The sequence below is a fragment of the Terrapene carolina genome, unplaced genomic scaffold, assembly GCF_002925995.2.
Source record: "Terrapene carolina triunguis isolate 2854851 unplaced genomic scaffold, T_m_triunguis-2.0 Scaffold111, whole genome shotgun sequence".
Lineage (NCBI taxonomy): Eukaryota > Metazoa > Chordata > Testudines > Emydidae > Terrapene > Terrapene triunguis.
Window position 1 is genome coordinate 5,524,011 of NW_020664462.1, and position 18,750 is coordinate 5,542,760.

Below are 18,750 nucleotides of genomic sequence, written 5' to 3' on the forward strand. Positions count from 1 at the left end.
ATGGACTCTACTTGTGCAGAACCACTTTAAAGTCACTGGGGCGCTATCCTGGTGCTAAAGGGATCCACCTACACATGAGCATGCAGAATCAGGGCTAAAGCGGGACAAAAACAGGAGGCTACAGCACACAGATCTGAAGGAGCTTTCCTGATAGTTTTGGCAGTTCAGCTTCTAAGATTTCTGCCACCTCTAACCAGTTTGCATAACCTAGACCTCAGAAAACCCATCAGGCTCTTCTGCCAGCCCATGTGGTCTAGCTGTCGAAAGATTCATCAAGAACATTAAGTATAAATCTTGACACTTAATCTTTGCTTCAGTATCTTGGGGTTTGATTACATATTTTTAACTGCAGGATGGCGCCTGGAAATTTTGCAGCCTTTGGTTGACACTGAAGTCACTGCTGGGGCCCAAGCCACCCTCAGCTGTGTTTTAAGTGAAGCAGTGCCAGTCAGCGAAGTCGCCTGGTATATTAATGACATCGATATCCAACCAGACGAGAACTGGGAAATGCAGGCAGATGGAGACAGCTACAAACTGATCCTGAAGAAAGCCCAACCACATCATGCTGGAGAGGTGACTTTTGCTGCAAGGGATGCAATTGCATCAGCCACGTTATCTGTAATAGGTAGGTCCATCCAGTGAACGTTTCTGCCAATTCTAGCCATTGGCACTTGCACCACGGAGGGCAGGAGAAGAGGCAATGGGTTAAAACTACAGCATAGCAGATTTAGATTAAATCTCAGGAAAAACTTCCTAACTGTAGGAACAGTAGAACAATGGACCAGACGCCTAGAGAGGTTGTGGAAGCTCCTTCACTGGAGGTTTTCAAAAGGAGGCTGGAGATCCATCCGTCTTGGGTGGTTTTTAGACAACAAATCCTGCAGCTTGGCAGGGGGTTAAACTAGATGACCCTTCCAGTCCCTTCTAACCATATGATTCTATGCTTCTCAGCCTACAGGATTGAGCTCTGTCACTCTGATTTTCTTACATCTGTGCTGTTTTCTGTTTCTCCTTCCCACAGGCACACACGCCAGGTTTCTCAGGTTTGATAAATTGCTGCTGTGCTATTCTGCTCTGACTGTCTCATGAAATGAAAATTAAACCAACTAGTGATGAGATCTTCTTTTCAGTGTTACCTTAGCTGAAATCCACCATTTTGTAACCTACCATTCTTCTTTAAGTACTAACTAGAACTGTACATACTTGTGGAGAAACCAATTTTCTGAGCAAGTTCTCTCTATCTTTATTTAAAATAATACTCTGCAAACTTACCAGCCTTAGGGAAAATTGCATTACAGTCAGTGAGGAAAAATTACCAAGAAAATAGAAGCACTTCAAAATGTGCTATTTTATTCTAGATTTCCGTGGTCAATCTGATTGATGTATAGCAATATTTTACTTCACAGTGCACAGATATCTTGTTGCTCATATTTAATAACAAATGAACTGTTGACCTTTTAGGTCCTGTTTGTCATTATGGGACAAATTTTCAATAATGGCTTCCAAATTTTAGGAACCCCACAATTGGGGTGTGTAAGAAAACAGCATTTGGGCATGCAAAACGGGTTATTAGACTTTGGGAGTTGTAGATGTAAACCCAAACAAGAAACTGATAAATTGTGAATCCAAGACTTGCACAGTCAAATTGGAGGTTTTGGGTGCCCAAAATTAGAGGCCAAGTTATAGCCTAATTTGACCCTTAATTTCATAGTAAGAGATATTGCAGTGCCACAGGTAATTTTCTTGGAAAAAACCCATGTAGTTTCAGACTAAAGAGAGCTATTTCTGTCTTCTAAACCAGAATGTATATTGCATGATAAATCCTTATGGATATGCTGAGGGTAATGATCAGTCCCCAAGTAGTCTGCAGGGACACAGTTCCAATGTTTTCATGTGTTTATGCTTTATTTGCTGGTTTACATGGAGAGCCACACAGTAGTTGCACAAGTATGGCAGCAATTTCCGTGAGATTTACGAGAGTTATTGTGCAATCCTGTGATGACTCCATTTCCATTAGAGATGGACTGTAACTAACGTTTGGGGCTGACCATCCCCGATCTCTGGGCACATTCTGACCTGATCTTTGGAGCTTTAGGCTCATCTCTACTTTATCTTTGATTGGACAAGATGGCATTAAAAATCACAAGACTTGGGAAGGTTCCATGGTAAACTTTAGGAGATCTAATGTGGTTGCAGTGACTTTATTGCTTGTCACTAGAGCTGGGTGAATAATTGATTTTTTTTTTTTTTTTTGGTTTTGCCTGGAAATCGCAAAATCAAGGAAAATATTCAGTTTGGTTCTGAAAACTTTCGGAAATGGTAGGCAAATTGGAAAAGTCAGTTTCAGGCCAGCAAATATGTGTGGGTCCCCTTTATAACCTTTAACCCAGTGGCTAGGGCACTTGTGATGGACTGAGGTTTGAATCCCTGCTTTGAATCACAGGGAGAGAAGATTTGAAGCCACGTCTCCTACCTCTTAGGTGAATGCAGGGTATAGTCATCCTCACATTCTCGCTCTGGCCCAATGACTATGTAAGTGTTTATACAAAGTGGAACAGTTTCAACAGGAGAGATTGAGAGCAGCCATACCCCAGAATAGTCTATAGCCAGGCAGCTCACCTGGGAGGAGGTGACCTGCTCCAGAGTGGGAATTCAAGCTTGGGTCTCCCTCATCTTAGGCATGTGACCTAACCGCTAGGCTAAGGACAGATTCAGACACAGCGTTTGCTGGTCAGGAAAACCTTTTTCCCAAACGGTATTAATTAGGTCATGTTCGCCAGTATTTTTGGATCAGCCAAAAATGCATTTTTGTGTGAAAAAACTATTCACCTGAAAAATTCCACCCTGCGCTATATGTCCCCCCGACCATAGATTACGGTGCAGCACAGGTCGGCAGAGAGTTGTCAATTGTGCGAAGATGTGTCTGATTTTCATCGGCACAACGCAGCTCCGATTCATGGTGAGAAAGATACTGAACGTGCACTTAGATTTCTCCTTATTGCTTATAATGAGGGCTTATTTGTAATCTCACTAAAAAGCGACAGCACTTATTTTATACATCATTGGAACTCTGTTGTTCCCTCAGCCCTCCCTGATCCCCCTGAAGATCCAGAGATTTTAAGTAAGAGCAGTCGCTCGGTAACTCTGTCCTGGTTCACACCGCTGAGCAATGGTGGCTGTGGCATCTTAGGCTACAATGTTGAGAGGAAAACACCTGGCAGTGGCTGGCAGCAATGCAACAAGGAACTTATTCAAAACACGGAGTTTGTTGTGGACAATCTCTCACCAGGCGAACCCTACAGGTTCCGCATTTCAGCTGTAAACAAAGTTGGTGCTGGTGAACCAGTGCATTTACCTCAAACTGTGCAGCTAGGTGAGAATTAGAGAAGTCCCGTAATGCACTGAGAGCTGTTATAGGCCTGTATTTCGCATGGCATGTCTGCTTAGGGTGACCAGCTGTCCCGATTTTATAGGGACAGTCCTGATTTTTGGGCCTTTTTCTTGCATAGGCTCCTATTATCCCCCACCCCCGTCCTGATTTTTCACATTCGCTGTCTGGTCACCCTGTGTCTGCATCACACATTCACAGGGCCGCCCAGAAGATTCAGGGGGCCTGGGGCAAAGCAATTTTGGGGGCCCCTTCCATAAAAAAAAGTTTCAATACTCTAGAATACTATATTCTCGTGGGGGTCCCTGCGGGGCCTGCGGCAAATTGCCCCACTTGCCCCCCCCCCCCAGGCAGCCCTGCACATTCAAGGGACCTCTCATGAGAGCGAAGTGTCCACACTATAGCATAGTTCGGTGCTTCTGAGTCTTGGAGAGAAGGTTGGTAAATTGTTTTGGGCAGAAGCAAAGCGAAACCTGCTGTGTTGTTTATCTACTTGACATCTTTCTCTCCATACCGCAGCACTCAGTCTCATGGCTTGCCATGCATCTCCGAGTTTTATCTGATCAACATAAGATTCTTTTCTCATGGAGACCAGACGTAATGACTGAGGCAGGGCATGCTGGAATGGCTATGTTACTGTGGCTGATGGCAAGCGAGAGTTTTATTCCGCATGCAAGGGAGAGGCAGTGTTTCCTCCTTAAAATGCCTCTCTCTCTCTCTGATATTTGTATATCTCTTGTAATTTAACACCTTGACAATGTACCTGTGGGTACCAATTCACAGTTGCTTCAGTGACTATTTGTGAAACCCCAGTGGTCATGGAGAGAGAGGGAGCCATCATTTCAGTTACCTCTAAGTTGTTTTCTTGTAAAGCCTCTGTCTACATTCTATTGCAATGGTGCCTGTGTGCTTTGTATAGTTTCTTCTTATCTTTTTTGAAACCCCCTGGTAAGTTAAATTCCTAAGAGGGGGAAAAGAACATTTAAAAAACATATTTGCCCATGTTTCTTTCTTCAGTCAAGTCTGGCTGAACTCGGGTGCATTTTAAATACTGGTGCCATGCAGCTGTCATGTTATTAGAAGGTCATCTGTCAAAGTGATGAACACAACAAGACATTTTCTCACTATTTAAGAGCTGCTGGCTCAGTCATTAGTAACAAGAGTGAAGGTTTTATCATGTTTTTCAAAACCTGAGATGGAGGCAACTTTCAAAATCTTTTTTCTATGTTGGATCTTTTCTTCAAAAGTTGAAGGGGGCGCCACTTCAGCTGGCTCTACGCTTCTAATTTATGCTTCGAGCGTACAGGAATTGTAAAGCTACTATGGGCTAGGTCTTGGTGGGGTGTATGAGATTGTGTGTGAGACTTGGCAAGAGTGGGTGATGACTAAGGCTAAGATTTTGTCATGGATGTTTTTAGTAAAAGTCACAGATAGGTCGCGGGCAATAAAGAAAAATTCATGGAAGCCCATGACCTGCCCGTGACTTTTACTAAAAATATCTGTGACAAACTGGGGAGCTCATCTGCAGAGTCCCCACACCACCCACAGCGGCCCAGAACTCCCAGGGGCCCCCACAGCTCCTGGCCACTGTAGGCAGCGGGGGGGCCCTGTAGCTCCCAGCCGCCGCAGGCTGAAGTCACGGAGGTCTCTGGAAGTCACTGATTCCGTGACTTCCGCGACCTTCATGACAAAATTGTAGCCTTAGGCTTGGTCTACACTTACCCCCCAATTCGAACTAAGGTACGCAACTTCAGCTACGTGAATAACGTAGATGAATTCGAAGTACCTTAGTTCGAACTTACCTCGGTCCACATGCGGCAGGCAGGCTCCCCCGTCGACTCCGCGGTACTCCTCTCGTCTAGCTGGAGTACCGCAGTCGATGGCGATCACTTCATGGTTCGACTTATCGCGTCCAGACAAGACGCGATAAGTCGAACCCAGAACTTCGATTCCCAGCCGCCGAACTAGCGGCTGGGTGTAGACATACCCTTAGTGAGGACCTATAAGTACAGAAACATAAGGGGGGAAAGCGCAATGGCTTCTGCATGTAGCTGTAAACTAATGCGATCTAATCTTCTTGGAGAGCTTTAGAAGTTGTAAACTCTAAATTACAGCAGTTTTTCCATTTTACCTTCCAATGACTGGCTGCAACAGTTGAACAAAAATTTTAAAACGCCAACATTCAAAGCTTGGATGCTTCACAGACTCTAATTTCCCCCCCTTCTGGGGTCCATAAAGCAGACAGAGGTGCATTCATTGATTTTAATGCCCTAATTTTTATCATTGCAGAGCCTCCATTTACAGTCACTCATCCCTTAGTAGGCAAGTCGGTCTTGGAAGGGGAGGTGGCTGTCCTGGAGTGTGAATTTTCAAGAGAGACCCAAGAGGCAATCTGGGTCAAAGGAAAAGAACAACTACAGCCTGGAGGAAGATATGAAATAAAGTCTGATGGCAAAAAGCAGATGCTCATTATTCATGCATTTAAACCTGAAGATCAAGGATTGTACACCTGCATGATCTCTCCTGATACCAGATCCTCTGCTCTTCTGTCTCTTGAAGGTACAAAAAGTGTGTATCTGAGAGTTTTTATTAGTTCTAATTAAGGATACTCAATAGCCTCTCCATTGTTAAGATTGGAATTCAGTTTCCATTATAAGCTCAATATTTCTCCTCCTGCTAAATCCACAAGCAAAGACATATCAGCCTCAAAATTAGGACATCATGTCTGTTGTCGAGGTAGAATTTGTCTATGGGTTTTGAAGTGATCAGACAAGCATTTCCTTATCAATGATACATTTAAAAATGGACACATTCACCAGAGTCCAAAACTTTTTTGCCACTTTATAGCTAAGAATAAAACCCAAACACACACAAAAACAGAAGTGAGACATTTTAGTTCACTGGAGTAATATAGCCACATCCTAGTGCTCAAGACTGTTGATTAAACTCTAATTGTAAGTCATTAAGATTTTAAATTGTGATGTCCAAGTGTCTCATTGGCTCCCACAGACGTAAAAAGGGTCACCAGATGTCTGCTGGAGACCTACTGGTGAGCTTTCATTTAAAGAAGGAAAATAAGTCTCTAGCTTTTTTTGAGCTTAATCGGACAAGCTGTAGGTAAATTAAAACACGATAAGAAAAATGGTGTTCACCACATTCGAAGATTCCTCAAATGCTTTTTTGCCACATCCTCACTTGAGACCAAGGATGGTGGGAAAGAATTAAAATTGAGTTTATTGGATTCCTCAAGAGGGAGGGAAATCAAAGTCAAAGCAGGGTAAGTGTATTTATTCCCTACGCAAGAGGCAACCATATGCTTTCATTCTGAATTACTTTCCTGTTAGGAAAAATGGTGAGAAAGAGCAAAAGAAAAGTCTCAGTGAGAGAGCACAGGACATGGATCTCCTCTAGGACAGGCTGCTGCAACTCTGAGGCAGAGAGGCAGCATTCTTAAAAATCAAAAAATTCTTACATTGCAATTTAGACTTTTCCCATTCGGTGCCAGGGCACCTCTTAAAAAAAATGCTACACTTTCCTAATGGCATTAGTCAAGTTGAAAATACATAATGTAGATAAAAAATAGTGTTTACAAAACCGTTTGTACTGGAAAATATTTTTCTGCGCCCCCAGACAAATGCATTAAGTGGAGACAGGTGAAGAATGTGTGACTTCCTCTCAAATTCTCCAATGAGAATCAGTGTGTTGTTACAATACATGTTTTCACTGATCTTCTGCAGGTTGATCCGGGATGTAACATAAAACAAACATAAGGAAGTACTTTTTCCTCACAACACACACAGTCAGCCTGTGGAGCTCATTGCCAGGGGATGTTGTGAAGGCCAAAAATATAATGGGGTTCAAAAAAGAACTAGATAAGTTCATGGAAGATAGGTCCATCAATGGCTATTAGCCAGGTTGATCAGGCACACAACCCCATGCTGTGGGTGTTCCTAAACCTCTGACTGCCAGAAGCTGGGACTGGACAACAGGGGATGTATCATTGATAAATTACCCCGTTCTGTTCATTCTCTCTAAGCATCTGGCACTGGTCATTGGTGAAAGACAGGATACTGGGCTAGATGGACCATTGGTCTGACCCAGTATGGCCATTCTGATGTTCTTATTACCTCCTATGGCTTTCACTGCAGGTCCTGTGGGGCATTGTTTCCATGGGGTATATTCAGCAGAAAGCTAGACAGCTTTTAGTTTCAGAAAGTGACTGCATATAAGAAGCTGGGTTAGACATTGGGGGCTTGCACAGACAAACAAAGGCAGGATTTGGCCCATCACTTTTCTGCCTGGGGGACGGGGGGAATTTGTTCAAGGCTTGGCCATGTTTTCTTTCTAACATATATGATTTTTGCTTTATGGCTAAAATGCAGTGGTTAATTTTAATTTCAGTGATATTTTACTGCCTGGATTTGGAGTAACATTTTCATGTGATTTCTCTTGCCTGATTCACATGCTTCTTCTTACTGTTTTACTAACTGACTCCCAATTAGTTCCCACAGTGGCACTGCCAAAAGAGGTAGCCCAGGAAGCACGGGACGTGATTCAACTTGAAGAGATGGTGGATGGACAGCTCCAGCCCAGCTTGCCGCCCGAAGCTGCTCAGGAGGGGGACCTTCACCTGCTCTGGGAGGCTATTGCCAAGAAGCGAAGAATGAGCAGGGAGCCAACCCTGGATTCCATCAGTGAAGTGCCAGAAGAGGATGATAAACTTCATAAGCTGAAGAAGGAAGAAGCGGAGTCTCATTATTACTCAGAAGAATACTCCACCTGTGATGAGCTGACTAAAACTGGAGAAGCAGACTTCTCTTTCACGAGCTCAGATGATGAGTCTAGGGCTGGGACGCCTTCACTAGTTAACTACCTTAAAAAGGCCGGAAAATCTACTGTTAGCATTGGTAGCAAGGTTCAGACGGTCTCCACCAGTAAATTCTGGAAACACTGGGAGCAATCGGGCGTCGAGACTACTGAGTCTTCTCTTCCTGCCAAGCCTGCTGAACCAGAAATCATGGAAGATTTAGATGATCCTTCCATGACCAAAGCAGCTGTGAAAATTCAGGCTGCTTTCAAAGGGTATAAAGTGAGGAAGGAGATCAAACAGCAGGAATGTCCCGTGTTTGGCGATACCTTCAAAGATTTTTGTGGTGAGCCAGGAGGCACTCTCCACCTTGAGTGTGTGGCTCTCAGCAAAACCGATATGAAGGTCCGTTGGCTGAAAGACAATGAGGAACTTTCAGATGGGCGCCACTATCACATAGACAATTACAGTGATGGAACTTGCTCCTTGATTATCACTGGCCTGGACATGAAAGACACAGGAAAATATACCTGTGAGGCATCTAATAAGTTTGGCAAGGTTTCCCAGAGTGCTAAGGTGGTGGTTGGTACCCAGGCGCCGGATGCTCTTCGTAAGCACAAGCAAGTGAAACACCTCGCTGACAGCGAAACAGAGAGCTCTTCTGGCAGCGAACTGGACGATGCGTTCCGTAAAGCAGGAAGGAGACTTCACAAGCTCTTCAAGTCCAAGATCTCAACGGAAATGTCTGATGTGGAGGAGGAGCTCTTTGTCAGCGCGGATGAAGGGGATGTGGAGGTGGTGGATCACCAGACGTATCGCGAGGATGATCACTACATCTACATCAAGTTTGAAATCTTGGCGGAAGCAAAAACAGCAGCCGGCCGGTTCAGAGAGATGTTTGCTGCGCTGGGTATCCCAGTCGAGATTGACATCCTGGACCAAGGCCTTAAAAAAATAGAGCTTCGCATAGGGAAAGCAGCACCACCTGCTCCAGGGCAGATTCAGCCCTTGGTGAAAAGAACTCCCCCACCTTTACTGACTTCTGATACAGGTTAGCAAGGCATGCTAGTTTCTTATTTAATAATCATATTTAGAGCTCACTCAGAAATTATTTTTCCTCACAACAATTTTCTTTAACATTTTGAGGGGTTGAAAACCTGAAAACAGAAATTTTTATATTTTACTAAAATTTCCATTTAGTCAAAAATCCTTTTGGCATTGTAAAAATGTTTTGAGGGAAAAATTTTTACTCACCCTAATAACAAAACACACAATAGCATCCGTACAATGCTTTGAAAGCATCAGTTAACGAAGCAGTTCTGAGAACATTCTCAGCCTGTTTTACAGAGGGAGGGACTTGACCCCAGCTTTAGCTTAGAGTAGTGATGCTGCAGTGTCTGGAACAGCTATTGGAGAATAAATGAGTCCTTTTTATAAGGAAAATTCTACTGAGTAGAGTTGGGGACGGGGGTGGAAAGCGGTTTTCCCATTCCTTGAAGATTTCAAGCTATCAAAACATTTTCCAGTCCTGAATAGGGGCAAAAAGCCAAAATCTTTGAAAATTTTCATGAATTGGAAATCAGAAAAAAATCCTTTTGCGTCAATCTAAATGTTTTCTTTCAATGATTTTGGAATGTTTTGTTTTGATAATTTCAAAACATTTTGTTTTGATTTTGACCATTTTCAATTTTTTTTTACTCTAATTAACTGGCATTTTGAAACAAAACTCCATTTAGAATTGGAAAACTAGAATTTGTCTTTTAGAAAATGTTGAAACTACACCATTCAAAACAGTTCAAACATTTTCCAAGTCATAAAAGATGTCAAAACTGACCCTTTCGCACAAAAATTTTGGGTTTTGAGGAAGTGGCATTTGCTGATGAAAAAACATTTCACTGGAAAATTCCCAACCTAAGCTACTTCTTTGCTGTTTATATTATGTAGGAAGGGCACCTCTCTATTATTTTAAAATGTGCCAGCCATCACTGCGAGTCCCTTCCTCTCACACACTGCACAGCAGCGTTCTTGAAACGCATCTTTACCAATTAACACAGCTGGTTGTTTCCTTTTCTCTCTTCCAACTGTACCATATTCAGCTCCCATGTTCATAACCGAGCTTCAAAACCAAGAGGTGCAGGACGGCTACCCAGTCAGCTTTGACTGTGTTGTTGTTGGCAAACCCTTACCCACGGTGCGCTGGTTCAAGGATGGGAAAGTTATTGAAGAAGATGACCATTATATGATCAACGAGGACCAGGAAGGGTGCCACCAACTGATCATCACCGCCGTGGTCCCTACTGACATGGGTGTCTACCGCTGCCTTGCTGAAAACAACATGGGAGTTTCTTCAAGCAAGGCGGAGTTGCGGGTGGACTGTGAGTCTTGAGGAATGATTGAAAAGACCCAATGTTATGAAACAAAATGTTTCATAATATTAATGGGGCGTGTGAGTGGTATTTGAATAAGATGCATATTTGCACATTTGTTATAATATTATGCATAATATTAATAGGGGAGCGTGAATGGTGTTGAATAAAGATACATGTTTATTCTGGCTGATCTGAATAAGTGAATCTCATTGGCAGGAAAATGATACGTGAGAGGTAAAATCAGTTCACTTGGGTTTTTTTACTCCTTTCGTATGGGATAATTGGGGTTTTGTTAATTAAAATGTAGATGAAGTAGCTGTAAGCTTAATGATTTTGTGGGGTGTTTTTTCTCCTATTATCGTGACCTGTGTTTGAGGGTGATGCAGCTTTTGGCAACGTTGTCACCCGTGTAACTGGATTAGTTAGTTGCCGAGCACTGCACATTCATTCCCAAAGATCGGAGAAATCTCACATGAGAAATGCACCATGGGGCCATTCCCAGTGCATCGTGATCTGACCCTGGGTTCCCAGCTCCCTCTCTCTCCGCGAAGGCTGTAAGCATTACGGAGACAGCACACTCACTCCTGGGGAAAAACGTGTGTGGCTTCTCTCTCTTGCAATGCTCTCTGGCTCTTGCAGTAGCATTGGTGGGGCTCAAAGGGAGACACGTCCAGCTGTCCTTTGTCTGGAGGGGGCATCAGGTCGAGTGGGTGGAGATGAATGAGTATTAAGAAGGGGGATCACGGAGGCTGCTGTTGCTCCCAATAAAGAAATTTCAGAACCTGCAAGGACCTTTAGCTATAACTGTTATGAACTGCCGTGGTTACAAAGTGTGGATCATGGAGAATGTCCATTTTTCTTTTATCAGTGACCAGTACTGATTACGATACAGCAGCAGATGCAACAGAGACATCTTCGTATTACAGTGCCAAAGGATATCTCTCAAGGTAAAAGATGAATGATAGAGCTGCGGTGACTGGAAAACATGGCACAATGCTAATTTTTATTCATGAGTGTTTGGATGTAGATGGGTTCAGTGGGAATCAGACAACCACGATCATTACGGTGGTAAAGCAAAGGCTATGGTAATCTGTGAATATAATTTCATGTCAGTGGTACCTGCTTATGGTGGGCTTGGTTACAGTGAAACATCCCTGTTGTGTCTGCTTTGTGCTGCTCCCTCAGTGCAAAACAGCCCGCAGCCTGGCTGCTTCAGCACACTGGGAATTCCTTCCTGGTGTAATGCAGTCCTCAGTCTGGGATTGGGAGTGGCCAGGAAAAGAGGGTGAAGCGGAAACTGCTGCACTGGCTTCCGGGCTGACCATTAGGGGTCATTGGCAGCAGGTTGCTCATGGCTTCTCTTAATTATGCCAGGGACCGGGATAGCTCTGGCTGTTCCTGAGATCCAATCCAGAATCACCTTTAGATCTTAGAGTCCTCTTTGTCCCTAACCCCTCAGCAGTGCCTGGTGCATCTTGGCCACAATTGAGATTTTAGCCGATTGTTTTCGATGGGATTTAACGCGTGTCTGATTTTACTTTTCAGCCACATGTAGAATGGCTGGAATCCTGGGGTTCTGTTCCCTGTTTTGGCACTGATCTGCTGTGTGACCTCGGGCAGTTTCCTTAACGTCTGTGCCATAGGTTCCTCATCTATGAAGTGGGGATAACGCTGCTTTCCCACCTTTGTAAAACACTTTGAGATGTACAGATAAAAAGCTTGTATTGTGAATGGGGCCGGTAACACTGCCTGTTATTCAGGTTGCCCAACAATTCCCATTATAAGACCCTGGTTTCAGCTGCTTATGACTTTACCAAAGTTTTATCATTTGGGCTAAAATTTTTCATCCCAAGTGTCTGCCTAGCCTGATTCTTTTTTTTCCCCCCTAAATTGTAGCCAAATTGGTTCGGTCATTTCTGAGAATGGGGCTTGGGGAGTGGGGGTTATTTTGACAATGTTAAAAAAAAATAAATTCTGACTACCTTTGTTTTTAAAAGCTCTAGTGCTCCCATGATTTGAAGCAGGAACTTGAAATTTGGCAGAGGGTGGGGTGTTACCCTTTTGTCAGGGATGTGTCTTTTGCAGTCCTTATGAAAATCTACCCAAATTTGACCAATTGATAAGCCTTTGAAAAATCCCAGTTCACGCAGGCTCATTAGAGACTCCTTAGAACTTATCAGCTAAAGTCAATAAAGGTTCCATCCATACTTGGGCCTGGCTGCTGTGGGCCATGTTGGGTCTGGGCACCTGCATTGAAAACAGCAAGACTGTCTCTCCCGTGCTCTAAATGACTCCCGTGCTGGGCCCAGGTGGTGTGGAGGAGGAAGCTGCCTGATTTGAATGCAGTGAGGACAAGAGCTGTACTTGTGGTGGGGAGAGTAGATTGGTACAAGGGGTATAGAAGGAGGCAGGGGACTGGAAGTTGGGGTAGGGAGGATACCGGGACTGGGAAGCAGGGGGAGACTGGGAGTGGCTGGGGAAGGAGACTGGGTTAAGGAGCCAAAGGGCTGACCCTGAGATTAGATTAAGAGCCCAGAGAGGAAGATTAGGACTGGGAGCCAGTGGGGTGGAGAAAAGGGGGAGGCATCTGGAGGCCAGGTGGAAGAGAGAAACAGATTGGATGAGGAGTCAGGAGGGAGGTAACGTAGACTGACGGGACAAGGAGACTGGGACTGGGATGAGAAACTTGAGGAGAATGCGACTGGGAGTGCGAGCGCCAGCGGTGGGAAAGAGAAAAGACTGCGACATGGGCAGGTTGGAGGAAATTGAGCAGAAGGGATCATGCTTGGGGGGAGTCGAAGAAGAGTCTGTGCCTACTAGAGTGCACTCCTCTCTAGAGCCTAAAATGGTATATGCCAATTCCTCCTTTCTTTCCGACTCTAATCTATACCTAGCCGAGAACAAGAGGGAGTAGAATCCACCACAGAAGAGGAGCAGCTGCCTCAGATCCTAGATGAGCTTCATGATATTCACGTGGCCCCTGGAGCACCTTTGGCTAAATTTCACCTGAAGGTCAAAGGTAAGGGAACCTATGACATTTACAATAGTCCCATCTTGATATCTGTGAACGTGTGGACAAGGTTTTCTCATATGCTTTTGCATGCAGTTGTGCTCATAATTTGTGCACTCAAATAGCACATTTGAAATGGCAGTCACAAGTGTGTGTATGCGCAAATGACCAGCACCTAACTGGGCAATAGTTCGTGCAAAGTAAGTATTCAGTTATGTGCTCATATCTGCAATGATTAATTGCATGCACGCGTTTCTGGAAATCTAGTCCTGTAACTCCATTTTTGTAGGTTTTAGGTCATGAAGATCAGCTAGTCTCTGAATGCATTAATTGCTGTGGTGCCAGGAATGAAAAGTACAGTGTGAGCATGCTACTTTTTAAAAATAATGCTTACCAATATGAACCATTGATTTTCAGGGTAGATGTACTATGCAATGATTAGTTCAAGCGATAGTAACTAAGGCCCAAATTGTCTGCTACTTGGGATAAGCCTATATAGGGCACAGAAAGCTTTGCTAAGTCATGGTGCTTTCTTTTTGATCTTTCCATCAGTGTGCAGGGGGACGGGAGGGGGGTTGTTATCCAAAAAGGTGGTTTGTCCCCCAAAACCAGCAGATTTCCCCAAAAGCCACACAACGGCCCAGTGCCTCCGCCCCGGCTCTGGGATCTCTTGTTGTCCCATCTCCTGTCCCTCTTCTACAGAAGACCTACACTGTAGATGTGTACCCAACCCACCTCTGTAACCTAGATCCTTCCTCCACTAGCCCACCCATTCCACCTGTGTATTTCCCTGACTTCACAATGAAACGCCTACAACATCTGGGTGGATAAAGGAGAAAAACTACAGAGATGTCACTGCCCCCGTTTGTGCTTTCCTGGAGCACTTTTACTGGGTTGTTCTGCTCCTGCCCATGGAAAGAGTGGAGACTGTTTTGGCTTAAATGGCCGTGAGGCCGATCTCGAAGTCCCCATGCAGGCAAAGTATGACTTCAGTCTGAATTTTGTCTGAGTAAGGATTTCAGGATTTGGCTTTGTATTTGTAGAAAATCAGATCCAAATATCAGCATTCTAACTCTGGAAGGCACTCAGATATCAACGTGATGGGGGCAGAATTAGAACCTGAAAAGCACGTAATAGAATTTTAATTCATAAATAGCATTTCACAAATATCAGACTCGAGCTACTCTCTGTAGGTAGGTTAGTTTCCAAACAGACACTGTAGAACCTTGAACAAACAGCATTGGTAAGAATGGACCTTTCTTTGATTACACTGAAGTGTATGATTTGGTTTGAGAGGCTCCAAAATAGTTAAAGTCACCCCTTCTTACATTGCTCCTTGTAGGGTACCCAGAACCTCGTCTTTACTGGTTCAAAGATGGGCAACCATTACAGGCCTCAGACCGAATCCTGAAGATTGAGAAGAAGCAATTTCATGCACTCGAAATCCTCAATGTCGCTAAGGAGGATGCTGGTCAATACTCAGTATTTATTAGCAACTCTGCAGGTTCTGCATATTCATCGGCCAGTTTGGTTGTCAAAGGTAAGTTATTGGTGCTTTTTGCTCTATCTGCCAGTGGCTATCTCTGTTTTACATGTTCACTTTTCCCGATAAAGCCTATAGAAAGCAAGATATTCTGGAAAATAAAATGGGTTATAAACCAAGGGTAGAGGGATGGTTTTGTGTTTAGAGCGCTGGACTGAGAGTCAGGCAACCTGTGTTCTATTCCTGGCTCATCCATGGATTTCCACTGTGTCCTTAGGGAAGTCATAACACCTCTCTGTTGACCTGATTCTGATCTTACTTGCACATGCAGTCTAACTCCATTGTCCTCAATGCCTTCACTGGGGAATTGTGCTTAAAAACTAAGGGTATGATATGGTCCATATCTGAGGCCATAACTGCAGAATACTGCAGTACTTTTAATAAGGGTTGAGTTTTGTCTCAATTGTAGAAGCAGATAGGCATAGAGCCACTGTGGTGTTTTTATTATTATTATTATTATTATTTATTAAATATCAGTACTCATGGAGTTAGTAATTTATGGCCAAATGTTTTTCTGATGTAATTTATCAAAATGATCTTTGTCCAAATATATGATATATTAATTGAAGCTTAAAACAGATTTCAGTCACTCTTATGCTGAGTTACTGTACGTGTCATTTATATTATAAAATGGCTTTTAGATGTATTCTACTAACGAGATGAATAACAATTTTTAGTAAAAATATAATTTATGTGTAGTCCATATTGTACTGAGTAAGTCTCTGATATCACCTGACCACATGCTTGACTGCATAAGTCACAGAAAGGAGACATTTGTCCTCTCTATAGATGTAGTTTCATGATGGGATGATTTGTCTTTCTGTGTTACAGGTCCTGGTGAGAAGGAAGAACTGCCAGAAACAGGTGAGAGGAGCAGCACAATCGGTGATAATAGAACCACTAGTAACTTCTCAATAGTCTTAGCCTCACTTGCACCATTTCACCATGACCTTTTTATTTTCAGATGCTCAAGAACAGCTGGTGCCACCCAGGTTCCTGGAGAGATTTACCAGTAAAAGAGTGAGGAAAGGTGCAAGTATCACCTTCTCTGTGAAGGTTGAAGGTAAACGGAGCTTAAACACAACTTTCATTCTGTGTTACTTAATTTGCATAGCTGCCCAGTGTATCCTATCCTCTCATTGGGCCAAATCTTGAAGTCCTTACCTAGTGTAGGAATCAGAAGATTTGGGTTCTGTTCCCATCTTTGTAACAGACTTTTGGATGCTGCTAGCCAAGACGTGTAACTCTTCTTTGCCTCAATTTCCCTATGTATAAAATGGGGATAATAGCACATTCTTATCTCACAGGGGTGTTATGAGGACTAATCTTTCATTTTATAGATTCATAGATTCTAGGACTGGAAGGGACCTCGAGAGGTCATCGAGTCCAGTCCCCTGCCCGCATGGCAGGACCAAATACTGTCTAGACCATCCCTGATAGACATTTATCTAACCTACTCTTAAATATCTCCAGAGATGGAGATTCCACAACCTCCCTAGGCAATTTATTCCAGTGTTTAACCACCCTGACAGGAACTTTTTCCTAATGTCCAACCTAGACCTCCTTTTCTGCAGTTTAAGCCCATTGCTTCTTGTTCTATCCTTAGAGGCTATCCTTTTTGTAAAGTGCTTTGAAGTTCTTAGATGGAAGATGCTCTAGAAGTGCAAGTATTCATGTATGATTTTTTACTGTTATTGGAAACGGATCAGCAAACATGTTGAAAGTAGTCTTCACTCACAACGTAGTACACAAGGTTTGTAAGACGGGAGGAACCCCAGTGGGACAATTAAAGAGGCTATTGCTCTTTTCTTTAGGACATCCAGCACCCACAATTACCTGGTTGAAAGAAGAATCTCATGAAGATGTTCTGTGGATCAAACCAGAGACTCCTGGCTACAAACTCGCCAGTTCCAACATGCATCACAGTCTAATCCTGCTGGATGTTGGAAAGGAATATAGTGGAACCTACACTTGCATTGCTACTAACAAGGCTGGACAATCCATCTGCACCGCCTCCCTAGAAGTTCTGGATGGTAAATTTTTGCAACATTACAAACACTTTCCCTATAGTATTAAACATAATATAGTGTACATGAATGGTATCTCATCATTATATTGTGCATATAATTGCTGAATGAAGAGCAAGTGTGAAAATACAATGTATTTCAACAAACTACAACTCAAGTACATACATTTCACAGAGATTCTGGTATATCTCTATTACTTTTCTTTGATAGAAAATGAATGTATGCCCCTAATATAAGAATAACGTCTACAGTGTAGGGCTTTGGGCCATGTGTCAGATTAAAAGTGTGGTGAGGTTTTGCATAAACAAAACAAGAGACTAAAGAACAATCAAGAGAATAAAAAGGAAGAAAACAGGCCCCAAACATCAGCTTTTTAGGAGCACTGGATTCTTCACTCTGCTAAGGCTGTTTTGCATCACATCTCTGCCTTAAAGCATCTGAGACCGGCGAGTGGAGAATTCCTGCTGTGCAGAGAAATTCTCCATCATCTCTTGTTTCAGCCTCCTCTCCCCCACGCTCTGGTGTGAGAGGATGGGCGGGAAGGGACATGTTAAGGGCATTCTGGGGGTGGGGCATGGCCAAGGCAGGGTGGGGCCTGGAAGAGCTCTGCTCCACCAAACCTTATTCTGCCTTGATGTACATTAGAGCTGCAGTCCCCATCTGCACTGTACCAGGGCAGGGTTTGGGCAGGGTGAGGAATCTGCCCCTCAGTGTTTAGCAAATACCTTCTTTTGGCAAAGACCCTCTGATTATAAACTCTGATCTTGCAGTGAAAGAGGCGGAAGTTCTGACCCGTGAGCGCATGATGGTGACAGATGTTATAATGACCACGCTGGGGTAAGCAATGGCAGTGTATGTTAAGCCAGAAGAGCGTATACAAGATTCCTCTAGATTTCACGGAGATGGATTTACAGAATGTATTGCCCGTCAGTCCCACTGTTCAGATCAGATGGGAGACTGACTGAGCTCTCCAAAGATCTGGAAGTGTGTGGGGCATGGGGCTGGCTTGTTTGGGAAGGTTCCCCAGTATTCAACTAAAGGGTTTGGCCCCAGGCTGAAGCCTTAACTGGAGGGAATCTTCTGTTTGATTACAAGTGTTTAAAATCCTGACGTCTACAACTCTAGTTCCGAAAAGCTAAATGCAAGAGGTTATTGAAAGATCACTATTTCCAGGGACAAAATGATGCAGTGAGCTAGTACCCTGCCTTTCACTACAGGAAACCCACTCTCCAATCCAGTCAGATTTCCTTTCCCTCTTTTTCCGATTAGGCAGATCTTCCAATTCTCCACCGGAGCTAAAGCCTGTATCACCGCCAAATTCTCCTAATTCTTCACTGCCACGCGCACCTGTGGGACTGTGTGTAATCAAACCTGTGCAGATTTGGTGTAAAATGCCTCTGCTGGTGTAAACGAGTGACGAATTCTGATTTGATGGTGTTTTACACTCACTTTGCACTCATTTGCAGTGCACTTTGCACTTTAAGCTGCCACCGGACTCCTTGTTAATTTTGTAATAGTTTTCTTAGGAATAATGTGACTTTAGCTCCATTTCTCATCTGAATATTGAGTTGTACATAAGGTTAAGAATAAAGGATTGTTTTAAATT

General features: G+C 43.5%; 1 protein-coding gene across 1 annotated transcript in view; it reads left to right on the forward strand.

Annotated features, from left to right (window-relative positions):
* Positions 1–18,750, forward strand: part of OBSCN (obscurin, cytoskeletal calmodulin and titin-interacting RhoGEF) — a 304,900-nt gene that overhangs the window by 195,582 nt on the left and 90,568 nt on the right. Inside the window, 11 exon segments of the mRNA XM_029911618.1 lie at positions 353–625; positions 5,678–5,947; positions 7,891–9,246; positions 10,292–10,570; positions 11,433–11,511; positions 13,459–13,583; positions 14,917–15,114; positions 15,949–15,981; positions 16,082–16,180; positions 16,932–17,150; positions 17,915–17,981. Coding sequence (XP_029767478.1) covers positions 353–625; positions 5,678–5,947; positions 7,891–9,246; positions 10,292–10,570; positions 11,433–11,511; positions 13,459–13,583; positions 14,917–15,114; positions 15,949–15,981; positions 16,082–16,180; positions 16,932–17,150; positions 17,915–17,981 — 2,998 coding nt within the window.